This window comes from Pteronotus mesoamericanus, unplaced genomic scaffold (genome assembly GCF_021234165.1).
Source record: "Pteronotus mesoamericanus isolate MK-2021 breed Mesoamerican mustached bat unplaced genomic scaffold, CSHL_Meso_final contig_20, whole genome shotgun sequence".
Taxonomy (NCBI): domain Eukaryota; kingdom Metazoa; phylum Chordata; class Mammalia; order Chiroptera; family Mormoopidae; genus Pteronotus; species Pteronotus mesoamericanus.
The window spans coordinates 90,096,237-90,114,846 of record NW_026555085.1 but is presented as its reverse complement, the minus strand read 5'-3'; the positions used below and the strand labels follow the sequence as shown (position 1 = coordinate 90,114,846).

At 39.9% G+C, this 18,610-nt stretch overlaps 1 protein-coding gene across 6 annotated transcripts in view; it reads right to left on the bottom strand.

Annotated features, from left to right (window-relative positions):
- Positions 1-18,610, bottom strand: part of UTRN (utrophin) — a 444,878-nt gene that overhangs the window by 383,082 nt on the left and 43,186 nt on the right. The window contains exon 1 of one of the 6 annotated variants that reach the window (XM_054570069.1): positions 12,505-12,660. The exons of the other annotated variants lie outside the window; for them this stretch is intronic. Coding sequence (XP_054426044.1) covers positions 12,505-12,598 — 94 coding nt within the window. The 5' untranslated portion in view covers positions 12,599-12,660. Of the gene's footprint in view, positions 1-12,504; positions 12,661-18,610 lie in introns of those variants that run through there. 6 annotated transcript variants of the gene reach the window in all.

The following is an 18,610-nucleotide window of genomic DNA, read 5'->3' as shown; positions in this document are numbered from 1 at the left end:
CTTTAAGACAAGTGCTCCTGGAGGCCTGCTGACTGAGGAGGAAGCACTGCAAGACAGCAGCTGGGTGGTGAGCAGCTGGGAGGGGCTGCGCGAGACAGGTGCCTGAGAGGGAGGTCTCTGCCCTGGCGGGAGACGCCCACATCAGGACTTCGGCATTCAGACTCACTCCTTTAAAGAAACTTCACTATTCTTTTCTAGCCAGATTTGACTTTTTAGAAATCAGCTCCTACTAATTGGCCTTTGTTTTTTATTAAATTTATTGGGGTAGATTGGTTAATAAGATTCTATAGGTTTCAAGTGTACAATTCTATGGTACATCATGTGTATACTAATTACACTATGTAATTGGCCTTTGTTTTTATTCTTTAAATTTGAGTAAGAAAGTAGCAGAATAATGACAAAAGTCCCTGGGATAAACTTTTAATTTAAAAGGCACTCCCCGTATCAGTCTAATGAAGCCCCTTCAGCATCCAGAAATAGACCCTTCAGATCTTCCCTCAACTCCTGGATGGTTTTGACTCAAACACAGACCTACAGACTAAGATCAAAATTAAAACTATCACTGCCCCGCCTGCCAAGCTGAGGAGCTGTCAGCTTAACACTTTCCGCAAGGCATTAATAATGATGGTCAAAAATAAGGACAAAATTTAAAAAGGAATAGATGAGGATTTTTTTTCTCTTCCTAACATTCGTCAGTCTCCATGTGGAGAAGCCACAAACTGAACACAGTCTTTCTGAAACCCAGCAGGCCCCTGACTCACTCCATGGTGTGGAGGAGGTGGGCAGATGTCACACTGGGCGGGGACGCTGCGTCATCCCCAGTGACTCCGCTGCCAATCCAGAGATTCTTTCTTGGGACACTCTGGGCAACGTAACTAAAATACTTACTTGTCTGAATTGTCTCTTGAATCAATAGAACTAAACTCATCTACTTCTTAAACAGGCAGGTCTTCAAGAGATTTCTGTTCTCCTGGCCTAATTTTTGCTCTTCTTTCATCAAAGTCAAAGGTCAAGATGTTAATTGGCTAACCCCTTAGTTTGGTTTCCCCCAGAAGCAAACACTGAGACAAGGATTTAAGTATAAACAGTTTCCTTTGGAGGTGATTCCACAAAATACTGGTGGGAGGTGAAGAAGTGAGACAGGAAAGGAAAGGTGGCCAATAAAGGGTCATTGTCAAGCAAGCTACCACTGAATCAAAATCCAAGTGGGAACTTGGGAGAAAGTGTCAAACACTCATCTCAAAGGTCGCTCACTGAGAAGCAAGAGAGCTAGAGGAATTAACCTGCAGCAGTCACCGGCTGTGGGCAGCAGAAGCTGGCACTACTGCCTAGCCTGGGCAAGAGCTTTTCCAGACAGAGAATACCTGCAGGCACAGGAAGGCAGGTTCCTGAGCGGGAAGTCCCCAGCACTTGAAGTGCTAAAAGAGGTGGTTATGGGCAAGGCCTCAGGGACAGCTAGGATTGGAATTACTTTCAAAAGGGTAAACCAGAGGCAGCCATGTTTATGAGGTGATCCATATCACAGAATACAAAGTTCAGTGCTTTTCCACAAAATTATCCTTCAAAAAAAAAAGGAAGTAACTTTACATTTAAATCCTGAAATTATGGGACATTTTCAATTACTGTGTCTTATTCTGAAACAGCAAAGCGCTGTTTGGGTAAAACATAATAATCTGAAAGTACTTCAACAGTGTTCAACTTGGATGTTTTTAAGGTCAAGCGAAGAAATTTAATACAGGCTTGAAAACTGAGGGTAGGACTTTTCAATTTCCAGTGGTAGATAACAAAATAACAAAAAAAAAATTGAAAAAAGGTAACACAACAAAAGCGATTACTAAATCTGGGATATGGCAGTACAAATAAAGAATAATAGGAAATGCCTGTCTTGACCGCTAATTACAGAAATTGAAAATAAAACAATATGTGGTACTCACAATTGAATAGTGGCTAGATCTCAAAGATACTGACATATTCATACACAACTGATGGCATCAAGCTTAACACAGTCCTGAAGAGCACTTAGTAATACATGTCAGAAACCCGAAAACTAAACCTCTTGTCCCAAATATTCTATTTCCAGGAACTTATAGAAATAAATAACTAAAATGAAGAGCGCTACCAACAGCAAAAATAGCAATAGAAAATATTTACTTAGCACTTACTAGAGTAGTGCCAGACTGTTTTAAATGTTTCACATATCACAGTTTCTCAACTAGGAATGGTTTCAACCTGGAGCAGTTTTGCCTCCTAGGATACACTTTGCAACACCTGGAGACATTTTTGTTTGTCAGAACTGGTGGGTAGAGGCCAGGGACGCTGTGAAACATCTACAGCGCCCAGAACGGCACCCACAGCAAAGGCTTAGCTGGCCCCCGGCAACGGTGCCGTGGCCCAGATGCCTTGCTTCCTATCTGCTCACTTATATCATCCTCACAACGCTACAGTAATTATTTTTATTATCTCCATTATAAATCAATAAAGACAATTGTGCACTGCACCACTATCCATAATGTTGGAACACTAGCAATAAACTAAATCCCCCAAAAACAGGGAGTTAAATAAATGATAGCATAACTACCGAATAGAAACATGTAAAGTACTCATAAAACTAAAATAACCAGTATAAAAAAAGTTAAAAGAATTATATAATTATAATTATTTTAAAAGATGCAGATAGACACTAAAGGGAAAAATAAGACATGAAAACTACTATGGCGTTAAGATGGCAGAAATAGGAATGGATTTGTTTCCTTTTCTAATATTCTCTGATATTAATGTGGCTTTTAAAAGAAAAAAACACTCAACAATGAAGAGGAGAAATTTGGAATTTTCTTTAACGAATAAAATTTTCATGAAATAGGGAATATCTTATTTTAACAATGAAAGGATAAACAGGCTAAGAAGATATTATTAAGAAATTCGAAATATGGATTTCCAGGGAACAGCAACACATCTAGTGCTTTCAATTCTAAAGTAATAACACTACCATGCAGTGAAGGATAAATTACCTAGATTTTAAATCTAACTTCCTTTCTCCCCTTTAGTTATTTCATGGCTCACTGTCACCTAAAGAGAATGGGCAAAAAGAACCAAATTTCAATTCAGCTAAGTCTAATTCATTTTAGCAGATCTGCTATATAAGACAGTTTAAACTATTGCTTTAAATTTATTAATAACAGTAGAAATATTAGTGGTAGTAACCTTATTATTGTTGCTATTATTAGCAGTGTACATTGAATGTATACTACACGGATTAATATGCAATCTAGTCTCCACAACATCCATTAGAGATAAATACTTTTAAGATCCCCACTTTTCAAAAGAGGTCATAGGTCACTTAAAATTAAGCAACGTGCCTAGATTGGGCAAATTAAGCAACAGCTAGTAAGGGAAGCATCTGAATTGAAATTCAAGCAGTCTGACTCCAAAGCCCAAGTATGTTTGGGAACAAGGTGGGGGGTGGGAGGGCAGCCTCCCCGCTGCCTGTGGCCCCCACACGACAGCAGTGAACTGATCATACCTGCTATACAGAATGCCCAACCTGCCGTTTGAAGTACATTGACTGCTTTGTCTGAGTAAACATGACAGTGATGGAACCAGCAAGATCTCATATTTTAAATAATTTTGTTACTAAATTTAATGTTTAAGTTCATATTTAAATATTTTAAATAATTATTTTCATCATCGATCAATCAATATTGACAAACAAATGTTTGCCAAAAACTGCTGAGTACGTTCAAAAGTAGGGGAAAAGAAATTAAAGGCTGCCAGAATTTCCACAGGAAGCCCTTGCAGTCACTGATTTTAACATGAGGGATTTCATCGGATCCCCATATCCCACTGAATATTCTGTTCTCATGGATTTGAGAATTAAAAAAAAATAAGCCCATATTTTGTTAATAAAAAAAATGAATACCTTAGAATAAATAACAGGGAAATGTCTGTTTAAACATTTTTAAGCATCTGTTTCTAAAACGCTGAAGAGGAATGCCTAGGAACGTTAAATACAGAACACTGTAGATATTAAATGGTTGGACTTAAATGTCTCTAGTTTAGTCTCACCTACCCAGAGCATATATTTAAAAATGAGGTCACTGAAAACAAAATGCTGTGATCTTCTGAGATCCCTGAAGCACAGATTAACTCAACAAATAACAGGGATCAAGCTACTAATAACATATCATCATGGGGAAATCAAGGGAATTTGGCATGAGCCAAAGTACAGGCTCTCCTCTGGCTGAGATGCTATCAACTCAAAGCAGGCTACAGGTTGCTGCCAAGAAGGCTAAAGGAACAAATGGTCTCCAAATCCCCCACCCACCAGCTATCTTAACAGGTGAGGCCCAAGTGAGGAAAGTGGAAAAACCTTCGTGGACAGAGCTTTCATTTCTTCCTATCATATGAATGTGTCTCTGACAAATTGTGGATAAAGTAAATATAACCTTATTTTTAAGACATATGGAGATTTCACTATAGGAAGACATCCTGATGTGTCTTTTTTAGCTGTATGTTTTTAACTGATTGGAAGTCAACAGCTGAAATGAATGGAAGTAACAAAAATAAAAAATAATAGCAAATATTTATACAGGGTGGGCAAGAGTAGGTGTACAGTTGTTTGTATGGAAAACAATGCAATAATTAATAAATAATACTACAAGAATAAACTGGGTTTCGTGTACTCACAACCTACGTTTGCCCCACCCTGTATGGCACTTCTGAAAACGGCAACAGGGTTTTCTAAATGCTTTCTATCAGAAGAGGTAAGCAACGAATTCCTGGAAAAGGTGTACCTGCCCAATCATAGCAGTGGACTGTTGATGATCTAATAGGAGACTAAACCATAGGACACATCCTGCTTACAGCAGGGACAGCTTAGTCCCAAAGACATTTACAGTGACTCCGAAAGAAACTGAACTCTGACTACAGAGTACCAACACCAGACCAACTCAGGCCTCTCTAGGGCCAGAGAAAGCGGCTTTGTTTTCATTCAGTTGGGTCCGACAAAATATGCAAACAGGATTCTAGAGCCCAAGTGGATGCCGCAGCCCAGAAAACCACACTGCCTTCCCTCGCTTGCTAGTCATTTCACTGGAAGAGTTTTTCACATGCTAATAGTTGTTTCCAATTTTTGCTTACTTGAGTAGCAAAATACAGTGCCATGTGACCCAGGCTGCTTGGCTTTGAGCTTTCTTTGCACTGCTCTTTATTTTTCTACCTCTTCCACAATGAGCATATGTCATTATTGTCACTGCATCAATTTTTAGCAGCACTCATGCCTGCTACCCTTCTAATTTACTGCCCTAGACCTAGAAATGGAGTAGCTGGATATGAGTCACGAAAACAGTCACTAAATGGGGACCTAAGTAGTGCACTGATATCCCACACAGCACTTACCAAGAGACAAATATCCCCCATAATCTACGTGCAGTCTGCAGGACATACGCAGTGGCGTGAGCTGCCAGCAAGTAGAATCATTAAATTAAAAACCAGATTTCAAACATCCCCATAACTACAACAGGACCTAGAACACAACAGGTCTCAATGAGTGTTTTCTAAATCATTTATTTGGGGCTCCAGGTTTCCCCCTTACTTCTAATTCTTAGCCATGTGTGGCATAGTTGAAATTGACAGAAAACTGAGCACTGCTCCTTTAAGAAACATAGAGATGAGAAATTTTTGAAAATTTCAGGGAAATCAATGCTTACTTTCTTCCTAATGTAAACCCAATATGATCAGAATTGTTCATCATAAAACACGAGGCAAATATCACCTACTGAATGACTTCCAAATTATGGGAAACAAATACCAATTCTTTATTACAGCAATCAAGGGGTAGATTTACCTTCAACACCTTTCCTTTTTATTTAGGTTTTATTACACAGAGGAATTTTGCAGCATAAGGCCTAGCAACAAATTCAGAATATACAGAGTGCAATCTCAAGGACTCTTTTTTAATAGGGCACAGTTCATTTAGCCACAAAATGAATTTCCATCGTAAAACATAAGATTCTCTTTGTAACAGCAGAAGAAACGGGTAGGAAGGAGGTAGGTAGGTAAGAAGGGTCCAGTGGGACCTGGCAAAGGAAAATGAGAACTGTTTCCTCAACACACTTGCAAAATACCCATAACCTCCCAGGTTAAAACCCACCACTATAAAATGCACCATGGTTTGTAAAATGCATGTGACCAAAGACAGAATGTACTAGTTATGTTATAGAATTTGCATGGGTAGAGATAAAATATAAGTCCTTTCATTTCATGATGTTTTTTCTCCTCTATTCCCAAATGCCCCATAAATCACTGCCACACACACACGCAAACTCTCCTTTTCCTCTCCCTCCCGTAACTCTAGTTATTCAGAGTTAGACTATAAATATTTATTAAAAACTAACTGAACAGCTCTCGGAGTATTGTCAGACACCAGATTGCATGGGTGGGTCAGAGTTCCCTAGGGAGAAAGTGAATCTCCTGGGAAAGTAAATTTCTTCTGTCAAACACAGTCTGGGAACTACTAATACCAGAAAGGAAGTTGTTGCCTAAGAGTGGACACAAAAGCTAAAGGCACAAAATCCAAGAGTCGAACAAGAAAACAGGCCTGGTCGGAAGCCAAGAGACTCAGCCCGGCAGCGGGTTCCTTCAGGACCAGCCACACCAGGAGAAAAGGGTCAGTGTCAGCACGACGGGTGGGGCGGTTGCTCACAGAGCCAGGGGACGGCTATCTGATGAGGTGTTTCCATTGATAATATGCAAGTGACCTGGAAGAATTCGTGCGAGATGCCTATCTTACAACTGTGAGTGCAGCGCAGCCGCTCACAGTATCCGAATCAGTGACATTAAACTGAAATCTATTATGTGCCCAGACCATTACGGACAGTTCTCCCCTATTTGGAGAAATAGTTCTCTCTGCAGACTAAATAACCTTTTTATATAAGGCACCAAAAGGCACACAGGCCATACAGCACAGAGTCATACGCGAGGCTGTGTGCCCTTTCCCTTTGCTTGCAAACAATAAAAACCTTTCTGAACAAATGAAAGTGACCTCTGAAACCAGCAAAACATTTCAGGCGCCACGCCACAAAAATATTCTCCAAGCAACTGCAGGCCATTTGCTGTCTTGCATAGCTCTGTATTTCTTGCCACGTGCTGGACCCATGGTTAAATGAACCCAGCCTAGAATTACAGCCTCGGTGCTTTGATGTGAAAAAGCACTAACAGGTATAGATGAGGATGAGGACAAATGTAAATTTTCAGCATGATGGTGTATATGGGGCTGCATTTAAGCTAATATCTTCATTTACTATCTAAGCTATATTCTTTTTCCTGCATTAACTTAAAAGTCTCCACCAACAAAAACAGCCACGATTGATTACAATCCTTCCTGCCATTTGCCAAGGACTGTGCAAGGGATTTTATATGCATACACCTTCTCAGACTTAGAACAGCCCCATCGTGTCCATTTTGCAAGGGAGGAAACGGACGCTCGGGCAGTAAGGCTTTTCCTGTTCATTGTAACATATTCCACAAATTACACAGAAAACAGATTATTCTGTAATGAACTCTGGGATTTACTATCCCTATGAAAATAATTTATCAGAGTATGAAAATTTAATAAGCAAGTGAGGACACTTAAATAATTAGCAGCTTCAGCATCGTTTGGGACCATGACAGCTTTCACACCGCCCCAAAGAAAAAGGGAAATACAGAATTCAGATCTGAAGGCTCAAACCTCCACCGCCGGAACCCTGAAGTCATACCTGTCTTTTCAGGTGAAAGTTACCTGTCTTAGAAACCAAAAGAAATTCAAAGTAAGTTGTTATCGAAAATCTGCCATTTTATAGGAATTTCCTTCAGAATCAGTAACAGTGTAAAAGGCAAACATTCAAACAACAGGAGAAAATAGGCAATGTAAAGAAAGGCAATTTACTGAAGAAATTTGTCAAAACAGCTAATAAATGGGTACAGAAAATTTCAATTTCAAACAATTATAGGCTACTTCTCATCTCTCTACTCTTTGTGGATAGCAGTTTAACAGGAAAAGCCTATCTATGCCAGCAATTACCCAAATGAACTGATGTATGTGTATGCACACGTTATTTTTAATAACTTTAAAAATGGGCTGCCACTACTTTGGGATGATTTCAACTTTGTTTCAGAAAAAAACAAAAACATCCTTGTGGGAACTTAGCTATGAAGCTGTACATTCGTACATTCATAGAAAAAAGTGTGGGGGGACCAAAAAAACTGTTGGCGTTAATTATGGAGGGAGGGAGAGAATTTTCCACTTTGTACATTTTGTTTTGAGAAGGAGTCTGATTACTTAAGATATTTCTAAAGATATTCTAAACACATTATTATTAAAAGTTAGATTGGGGGTCAAAAATTCAGTACGAATAAAATGCTTCTTGAACTTGAGGGCAACCCCGCGGAGGGGGCCGCACCAATTCCTGCCCAGCTCACAGTCCAAGTTCCAATGCTCTGCGGTTTAGGCACCAAGTCTGACCTGTGCTCCTTCAGTCCTAGACTAAGATTTCACTTTGGCACAATGGCAAAACTGGGCTATGACTCATCTTCCTCTGCAAAACAATAAAAGTTCTAGTTCAGTGGGAAAAAACTACTTGAGCTGCCAGTTCACTGAACTGTTCAAATCAAGGTCAAAATAGTGGGTAAGAACGGCAAGGAGTCACGGCCCAGGCCTATCTCGGTCACGCACCAAGCCACGCAACGGCCCTCCAACCAAATCCCGAATCTGCGAGTGGTCAGAACAGGAAGCACATGGTGCCCTCTAACTAGGCGTCAGAGAACCCAAGTGAAACATGGAAGGGACCCAGGATCTGAGCCATGAGCAAACTTTTCAAGTAAATGCCAAGGAAAAGCACCACTAAAAAGGTGGTGATTAAATACATAGCTTCAGATAAAACGTATTTTCAGTGCCATAATGAACAAAATACTTGATTTCTTATTTCTACGTAAAGCTCTTTATAAACTGACTATATTTTGATAATTTTTACAGAATTTATTATCCCTTTAACTGTTTACATGGAACTTTCAAGGTGCTTTAAAAGGGGTTACAGCATTAACCCTGACCAGGAGCCCCTGGGGAAGCCCACTCAGTCCATGGCGGAGGGACCGGAGATCCAGGTCCATTCCTTGAAAAGCAAGGGCCTCCCAGAGGAAAAGGCAATATGGTCTGCTTTTGCTGCCTATTGTCAGTAAGTTGTTAATCATATTTCTCATTCCCTCTCAAAATTCTTTTGTTCCAAACAAATCTCTCTGTCTCTCCCCTTCTCCCAACTTAATAATTTTCTCTCTCCAGCTTCCACAAATTATATTCTACCTGTTCTTCCTAACCACAAAATCACTTTTTTTGTAAACATTAAGATGAGCTAAAAATTCAAAAGCCCTGAGAAGTTTTTCCAGACAAACCCCACACTCTGATCTAAATTCTGTGTTCCTTTACTCTTACACCGTCCATTGCTGGGCCAGGCAGCCCCTAACGTCTGTCAAAGATAATCTCACTCCTTCCTTTCACACTCACCCCTGCACAGGCCCCACCTCCACACACATTTACACCCAAGGCCCTGATGCAATTCTTATCCCCAAGCTCCCAACCTGCCTTGCTTCATGAAGACACCGCCAAGCTGGAGCCTTGTCTCTCCTGAGAGGCCTGCTCAGCGTCCCCTGAGATTTGCCTGTTCCCCTGTGAGTCTTGCTAGGGCTTCCCAAATGACAGCTGATCTTCAGACGGGCCACAGTCTCAGGTAACATACTCTTCCCACGTCAACACAGACCGGAAATTAAGAGGGCGAACCCTCTGCCAGCCCTCCTGTTGCTCAGAGGTATTTATCCATCCGTTCTGCAAGCAAGAACTGAGCGGAGCCTTCCTGCCGGCCAGGCACCCAGTTTGGTGCTGGGTAGCACAGTGACAGAGCCTCCTTCCTGTCCAGCTCCTCATGGAGCTTTCAGTTTGGTAGGGACTGAGAAGCCCTCCCCAGGGCTCCTCCACCTTGAATCCACACTAGAATCCCTGGGATATTTTTGAAAAGCTTCGAAGTCAGGCCTCAGTCCGATGACTTCAGGATCTGTAGGTGTGGGCCCCCAGCGCTTTAAGGGTTCTAATGCGCAGCCAGGGCTGAGAAGAGTTTAATCTGCCCATCGAGAAAGGAAACAGCTGCCACAGAGTCCGCTTGGCAGACAAGATAAGCAGGAAAGATGGCAAGAAAAGCAGGGCCTCCCAGGTCTGGCTTCCTGAGCCGGGCGACTTCCACACATAAATCATCTGTGCCTTGGTGCATGCCCGCAAGTCCTATGATGCCTCCAAATGTGGATGCCTCCACATTTTCAAAACTTTTCTTTTCTTAAACCCTAAGTCTCCCTCTATTACATTATTTTTAACATTTGGTCATTTGTACATAGACATCAAGATTAAGAAACTATTTACAGAAGTTTAGGGTAAATATTTTAAAATTAAAAGATTCTATATCAAAACAGATAGTCACATTTCACCTCATTCAATTTCTCCCCATCATATCTCTGAGATAAGCTGAAAGGCAAATACGCCAAATTAGCATTCCACATTCTAGATGACAACATAGAGCAAAAAGCTGACAAGTTCAAAAATAACACTAAAAAGAGTAACTTGGAGCAAGTAATGTCTTTTAAATCTATTCTATTTTATTACTTGTTTTATTATTCCACTTAGGTTCTGCAACAGCCATTTGAAATGTCAACCTCTGCATTGTCAAAAGTTTAATGTAAAACATTTACGGTTTCACTTTCCACCTTACTTGAGGTCTATAATAAAGGATCCATCCCAAAGTTTAACCTATAACGGAGACAGCCCTGAAGACCAAAAAAGGACATGTGTTGCAATGAAATATGCTGTCCATAAAAAGTGTGTTTTTATATCTTTCTACCTAACAGAACCACTAAAGAGATCTGCCTCGTAGATACAAGGAAACGCTCCGTTCAATAAAAGCTGATGCGAACGGGGCCCAGGCCCTTGTGGGGTTTGAAATCACGTACCCCTCGGTTTTCTATTTTTGTTAAAATAACATGTCCTAAAGTATTTTTTTAATGGCTATTTTCCTGAAACCTTTGGACTGGTCAGAGGGCAGAAAAGAAGTCTAATTGGGTGAGAATTCATGTTTAAAGCTGCAGTCTACTTGCTTGAAAGTTTGCTCACTATTTAAAGGTTTATTTGTATTTTTTTTTCTTTTCATTGTGTTCTGATTTCGACCACCAGAGTTACCAGAGACCCTTTGTAGCAAAGACAATAAGATGCAAGCTAGTGAACTACAAAGACTGTTAATGCCGGGGAAGGAAAGAGGATTAAGTGAGAGTTAAGAAGTATCCTTGAAAAGCCACAGTGCTGTCATCACTTCTCCCGTGCCCACGCATGGGGTTTTAATTCAGGTCCCTGAAAGGTATTTTAATTTTTTTTGTTGAAACCACATCGTTCTTTAAATAAGAGAGAAAAGTTAATAGCCCAAGAAGAGAATTATAGCACACTGCTCTCCTGTTACATGTGGCACAGAAAGTAAATTTACAAGGGAAATACGGGCCTCTCCAATCATTTCACTTTAAATGTGCTCCATAGAGACAATACCTACAAGCATTTATCACTTCATTTATATGGATTTATAAGAAAAGAAAAAACATTAAGAGGGAGAGAGTAATTCCAAAGAAAAGAAAAAGTTTTTAAAAAATTCTAACCCGCCTAAGAGGTTTCCCATAATGACAATATTCAAGCAAGATATATGAGATCATATAAAACACATCACTTGCTTTTTTTTCTCAGAAAGTTTCAATGGCCACTACATGAATATACATATACATTAAACAAAATAGGGACACCTGAACTGATCAAGAACACTAGGTCACCTTGGAAGTGAACTCCAGTGATAGAAAAGTTACACAACCACATCCAATGCCAAGTTTTGCACTGCCGTTTTTCCAAGACAAGACTGCAGGAAAACAAAAACCCCTTCATTTACATTCCCCCCAAAAAATACAAACGTCCCACTCTCCCTTTTGTCAGCTCTGAACTGTACATTTTCCAAAGTAAAATATCTTTTCGCCAGCACAGTCAATCAAATACAACATGGGTTGAGCTCTATCACAATTCAGCAACAGGCGAAACTTTCTATAGAGCAGTAAACAGCCAACACACAAGAAGCTGCCTTGAAAACACAGGGCGGTAAAGGGAAACACACTTGTCACCACAAATTTACGGCTCCTTGAGTGCCTTCTCCAAAAAAAGCAAGTATCTGACAAACTGTGACGTTCTGAAGAGAAGGATGGCGATGACAGCGTTGGTCTCCACTATTCAGAGTCTACAACAGATGTGGCCTCAGGAAGAGCCTGCCGGGCTGTTCCCATCACCAGCAAAGCCCTGCCTGCAGAGGCTTTGTTCCTGAACAAATTGGACTGACAGAGCTTCGTCCTTTCTGACATCCCCTTTTCAAAACCTCGGGGGCGGGGAATCATGCAAGTTGACAAACTTACCTGCCAGTTGCTTGCAAGCCCGGCGAGCTACTTGCACTGGCAAATCAAATCTGCACTTTCTCCAACGAGAAGCAGGGGCTGCCGGGCCGCTCATCACCTACATTGGCTTGAATGACGAGGAAAAAAGATGCAGAGGAAGTGGACAACAAAAGCAGCCTGCGAACTGCACACTGGGATGTCCTGTGTTGGGGTAGCTTTTCTTTTTCCCGTGAGAGGATCTGACGGAACCTGGCCCAGTCTCCTCTGAATGCAGACAGGAAATCACACTTAGCAGTTAGTGAAACGCCTTAGGTCACTTGGGGCTGGGTTTTTGGTAGGTTTTTTTTTTTTTTTTTTTTTAGTTTTTGTTTTGTTTTTTAATTGTCACAACTAAGAGCCTTTGAATATTTCTGATCTACTACAAAGAGATCATAACTTTGTTTCCTGTTTTGACAGCATCATTTCCTTGTAAGGGACACCTCCACCCACCTCTCTACCCACTTCATATATAAATAGAAGCTTTGGTTCTGGGTGTACAACTGGGTTGAAGAGTTTGGTTACATATTACCTATACTTCAAAGAATAAATTGGACTTATTATTTTACTTTAATATGTATATATATGTTGGGGGAATAAAACTCAAAGTGATTTCTTCTTAATTCCTTAGAAGTTGCTATTCTGGAAAAAATTAACCACATAAAATTCTAAGATGAGAAGTAACAATTTTGACTCATATATCCAGGCTATTGTATGTTCTCTATTTGCCTTGCTCTCCTGGCTATCACTCCTGCATCTTTATCCACAAGCCTAAAATAGGCAAGAGAAGTCATTACCCATATGACCTCACCTGTTCTCCTATTCCTGTTCTGACTCTTTTTTGCCTCTGCTTTGAAATACGAATTTCCTACCTACAAGCAGAGATTTTCATAGAATATGTACCCTTATCAGGAAACACACAGGTCCCTCCCTACTCCTCCTCCCTGAGGGATAGAAAAGAACCATGTCCCTCCCTACTACTCTTGGCGGGGGGGATAGAAAAGAGAACTAGCCAATACCTGGCCCCATTCTCCCCTTCTTTATCTATGTATTTTGCCTAGACTAGCAGCTATAGGACTCTGTCAAAATACTCACTCTAAGCCTCAGTCTCCAAATCTGCAAAATGGAGTAGTGACCTCACCTGTCTCCTAGGAGTCTTGTGAGAAGAGAGAGAAGCAGAGTGATACACATTATGTCACACAGTCACAGCCCAAATTTTTTGGTAACAGCTTTATTGATTTATATTTCATATTGTATGCAATTAACCCACTTGAGTGTGCAATTCAATGATGATTCATTCATCCACAGAGTTGTGCATCCATCATCACAATCAATTTTAGAACATTTTTATCACCCCAAAAATCTGTTATGTTCCATTTCCTCCTCCCACCTCCTCTCCACCCTAGGCGACCACAAAAATCTACTTTCAGTCTATCGATCTGCTTCTGCTGGGCATTTCATATCAATTAAATCATCAAATATATACATGGTCTTTTTTTCACTTACCATACAATGTTTTCAAGGCTCATCCACACTGTAGCATGGGTCAGTACTTTGTTCCTTTTCATGGATGAATAATATTTCATTGTAATAACATCCCACATTTTATTTATTCATTCATCAGTTGATGGATATTCAGGTTGTTTCTACCTCTTGGTTATGAATAATGCTACTCTGAGCATTTGTGTACAACTTCGCATATTGTCATATGTTTTCATTTATCTAGGGTATATACACTCAGGAGTAGAATTGCCAGGTCATATAGTAATCCTATGCTGAACCTTTAGAAAAACTGCCAGACCAGTTTTCCAAAGTGGCTGCACTATCTTATGTTCCCACTACCAGTGCATGAAGATTCTAATTTGTCCACATCCTCAGCTTCATTTATTTATTACCTGTCTTTTTTATTATAGTAGCCACCCCAGTGAGTATGAAGTGACATTTCACTGTAGTTTGACGTGCAGTTCTCTTATGGTTATCAAAGTCCAATTTTTACCAGTAGCCCAAAAACATTTCCATTTTTATAGGTAGGGCTAAATACCCAAAATACAAAACAATAGATACTGGCTACAGTGCTGAAGCAAGACCTTGAAGGTGTCCAGCCTTAATAGTGGCTATTTTCAGACAGGTCCAAAAGAATTCCAGTAGAGTTGTACAGATTCATACCAGCTACTGGTAAATATTGCTGACTTTCATATTTATATCTCTGGTAAAAAGCTGTAAAGCAGTTAGCCCTTCTTGCTCTACCAAAGGGCTGCTTTAGAAAACTTATAAGAAGATGAAATCCTCAATGGAAATATGACATCTTAATCAATTACAAACCAGTTCTTTCTACTTGTCTTTCTGCATATATCTTCTTCTTAAATAGAAACAGACTCAATTAGAAAGCAGTCTTTTATAAGTGAATAGTCATAATTATTTATAGGAAGCAGAGTGGTTAGAGAATCATATACTTTACAAAGTGTTTCCCCTGATATTTCTAATACCCACTTAGCACCATTTTATAGGACAGAATTGTAGAGATCAAATGTGACTGAAGACTGAAGATCTCAAAAATTTTAAAGGTAGCCGAGGGAGACAATAAACCAGGACTCCTCCTTCCCTCTTAAATCTATGATGTTATAAGAAGAGTAGTAATTATTCTAATTCAAAGGATTCAAATTCAAAATATCTAATATAATCTAATTCAAAGGGATTATCATTTTTTCAATTCTAAGGGACTATCTAATCTAATTCAAGCTCATTTGGGGAATTACCATTTTTTTCAGAGCTTATGAATTTGGTTGAACAAATTCATATACAACTTTAATCATCTCTTTCCTAAAATACCTTATTTTAGGATTTTAATTTTAAAAAATACTAAGAAAAAAATCTACATGAAGTAAGGCCAAAAAACACACACAAAAAAAAGGCTATAAACTTTAAAAAGTAAGAACTTTTTTCTTTATTTTCCAATATAAGACCTCAGGTCTGAGAGCGTGTACTAACAATACGATTCATCCATCTTCCAAGGAATTTTCCATGTCCCAAGGCTGCACCATGTAATCCTTTGTTTTTGTTATTTCTTGGCATATGGCTGACTATGAGACTGACCTCTGAACTTTGCTATGTCAAATAGAACTTTCCATTGTGGGAAATGTCTAAAACATTCATATTACGCTAAGTGGAAATGTCATCATAGCTCAGGAGCAAACACGGTCTGTATCAGCCAGTGTGACTTCTAAACTAGATCCTACACAGGCAAGGCACACTATTAAACAAGCACAACAAGTACAAAGCCTTGGCTGAAGTTTCTGCAAATGCTTGACCGTGAAGAAAATCAAAAGCAACGATCGGTTTATCAAAGTTATCTGAAGGTCCTTCTAAGAAGATGTAATAGGAGGGCACTTTTTAAAAACTGCTCTGTAATATCAAACCCCACTCTCTATCCACAGACTCCTTCTTCTACATTACACGGTGGCCTCGTTTCTAGTTCTGGTGAAATCAATAGGCCATTTATGTTGCAAGCATCTGCGTAGGGTATGCACTTTCTTATTCAATCTGGTGCTGACAGCAGTAATCAAATTTTGTCCATACCACTAGCTCTATTATAGCTCAACAGTCACTGGCGGCCAGGCTGGGTCTACTCTCATCAAAAAGGGAAGAAAGGATTGGACTGGAGAGAGAATTATAGAACGAATCAGCTGGAACTGCAGGAGGTGGTGTCGAAGAGAGTGTGAGAGAATTAACGTCATTCGGAGACTAATCCCCTCTCCACTGGGGAGAGTCGCCCCGGCCACATCCCCACAGCCAAGACCAGTCAGGCCACCTTTGGCTATTAAAGGCACGTGGTTTTTCCTTCTCTCTGTTATCTGCAAACCCTCTTGGCTTTGAAGGCTTTGCACATCTAATTATAACTGTCAGTCCTAACTAATGAACCTACATCTAACCCTGCAGAGCAGCAGACAAAAGCTAGAGACAAGCCACATCCAACTCCACCAGGCAGACCGCGTGGGTGAGGACCGCTGGAATGCCAGCCCCTCCCGGGAACCGAACGCTCCGGACACTGCGAGCTTCGCTTTGTAACCCTTCCGTCTGCACTTAACGGTAGAACCAAGCCTTTTCCTCAAATCAGAAAATGGTCAATCAATCAATCTCACAATAAAAACAAGGTCAGCTTTTAAAAAAAATAGATAGAAAATAGGACAAAATTTTACTGGACTCGTATTTTTTGACTTTGCATTCTCCAAGAAAACCACACTCCTGTTAACAGATATCCTCTACTTAAAAGCAGCATAGATAATGCCATTTCCTCGTATAACAAGCAACGTTTTTTATTTTTTTAAAACTTGAAATAATTTTAGATTTACACAAAAAGTTGTAAAAATAGTACACAGAGTTCTCACATTCCCTTCACTGAGCTTGCCCAATGCCACCATCTTTACATAACGAGAGTACAATGATCAAAACCAGAGAATTAGCACTGATGCAATACAATAAATTACTCTACAGATCTTATTAAAATTTCTGTAATTATCCCCTTTTTCTGGATCATGATTCAATTCAAGATCCTGTATACAAAGATCCAAGATACATCCTTTCCTCAAAAATCCAAGATACATCCTTTCCAATAAATCATTCACTATTTAATGATCCTCAAAAATCCAAGATACATCCTTTCCAATAAATCATTCACTATCTAATGAACATTTCTGAGCCCCACAAAAGGTGTTTCTTTTCCTGCTAACAAGGTAGCAGCATCATTGACCATTGAATCTTCCAGGCTAGAAATGCTCTTTTCCTCCACAATTCTCCCCATATCTAATCTGTCAGTCTTGTCAACCTTATCTTGTAAACACAGCTCAAATAGTTTCACAATCCCTTGTCCAAAATCCTCGGGCCAGAACTGTTCCCAAATCAAAACTTTTCCCATTTGAGAAAGTTACACAGCACACAAGCCATCTATTACATTAAAACAAAAAACAGCGAGACCCAGAGAAATTTCCCCTAATTAAACACACTAATACATCTGCAGCAAATATGTGTACTTTATGAATGGTAAGTGAGATAAAGATTATAAAAGCATCCCAGCAATTCAGGTCAAATCCTGCCACCAAATGAGTTCAGGCCAAACTCAGGTTTTACTATCAAATGATGACAAAGAAAAGGCCTTTTGGTTTTCAGGGCTCTTTTCTGCTACTGTCACTGCCAACGAGAGGTCCTGGCCCGCACTTACAAAATCCACGGCCTCATCTGTCTCCCGCCCTCCTTGGCCACATCCTCTGTCACTCCCTCTCCTGGCAAAATGGCCTGCAATGCTCTCTCCCCCACAAGGCTCTCCCGACTCCAAGCCCCCCACCCACCTCATGGGGCCCTCAGAGTGGTCTTTCTAAAACACCTGTAATCCCCAGCTTCCAAGTCGGTAAAGACTCCACATGCGAGGATGGAGCTGCAGCCTGATCCTCCTGAAGTTTACAAAGCTCTCCGCCATTGGAGCCTGACTACAGAGACCATCCATTCGGCATTACACCCAAGGAGAACAGCAAATCAAAGAGGGTACAGCCGCTATCGTTAATATTCTCACAGTATAACTCATTCTCTGTAATAGTCTCATCAAATTAACTATTGTTGAAATACAACTTCTCCAGTATGCAAAGAATATGTTGGGAGTTTTAACTCCTTTATTTTTCTAGCTAGGAAATCCTGCCTTAGTTCTTGACCATCCATGTTAACTAACATTACTACCACAATATTAACAAAATCCCACATGCTGACATAAAAGGGACTTTTCTCATGGTTTTTACAACACATGTCCAAAAATACTCACTATACTACTGTTGGTATGGTTAAAACAATTACAAAAAGCAAAAGCCAGGAAAACTTTTCTAAAAACAAACAAACCCAAAAAAGTAATGTCAAAGATGGTATTTAATGGGCTGAGTGATTTCTCATGAGATTGTTTTTCCAATCCAAAGCACAGAGATATAAATAAAATCTGAAATCATGGCTTTGTTTCCATATTAGTATATTAAATGCAACTGAATAACATTACCGTCAACAAAATGATGTTAGAGTTAAACAAAAATCCGCACCATCGAAGAGTTGAGAATTT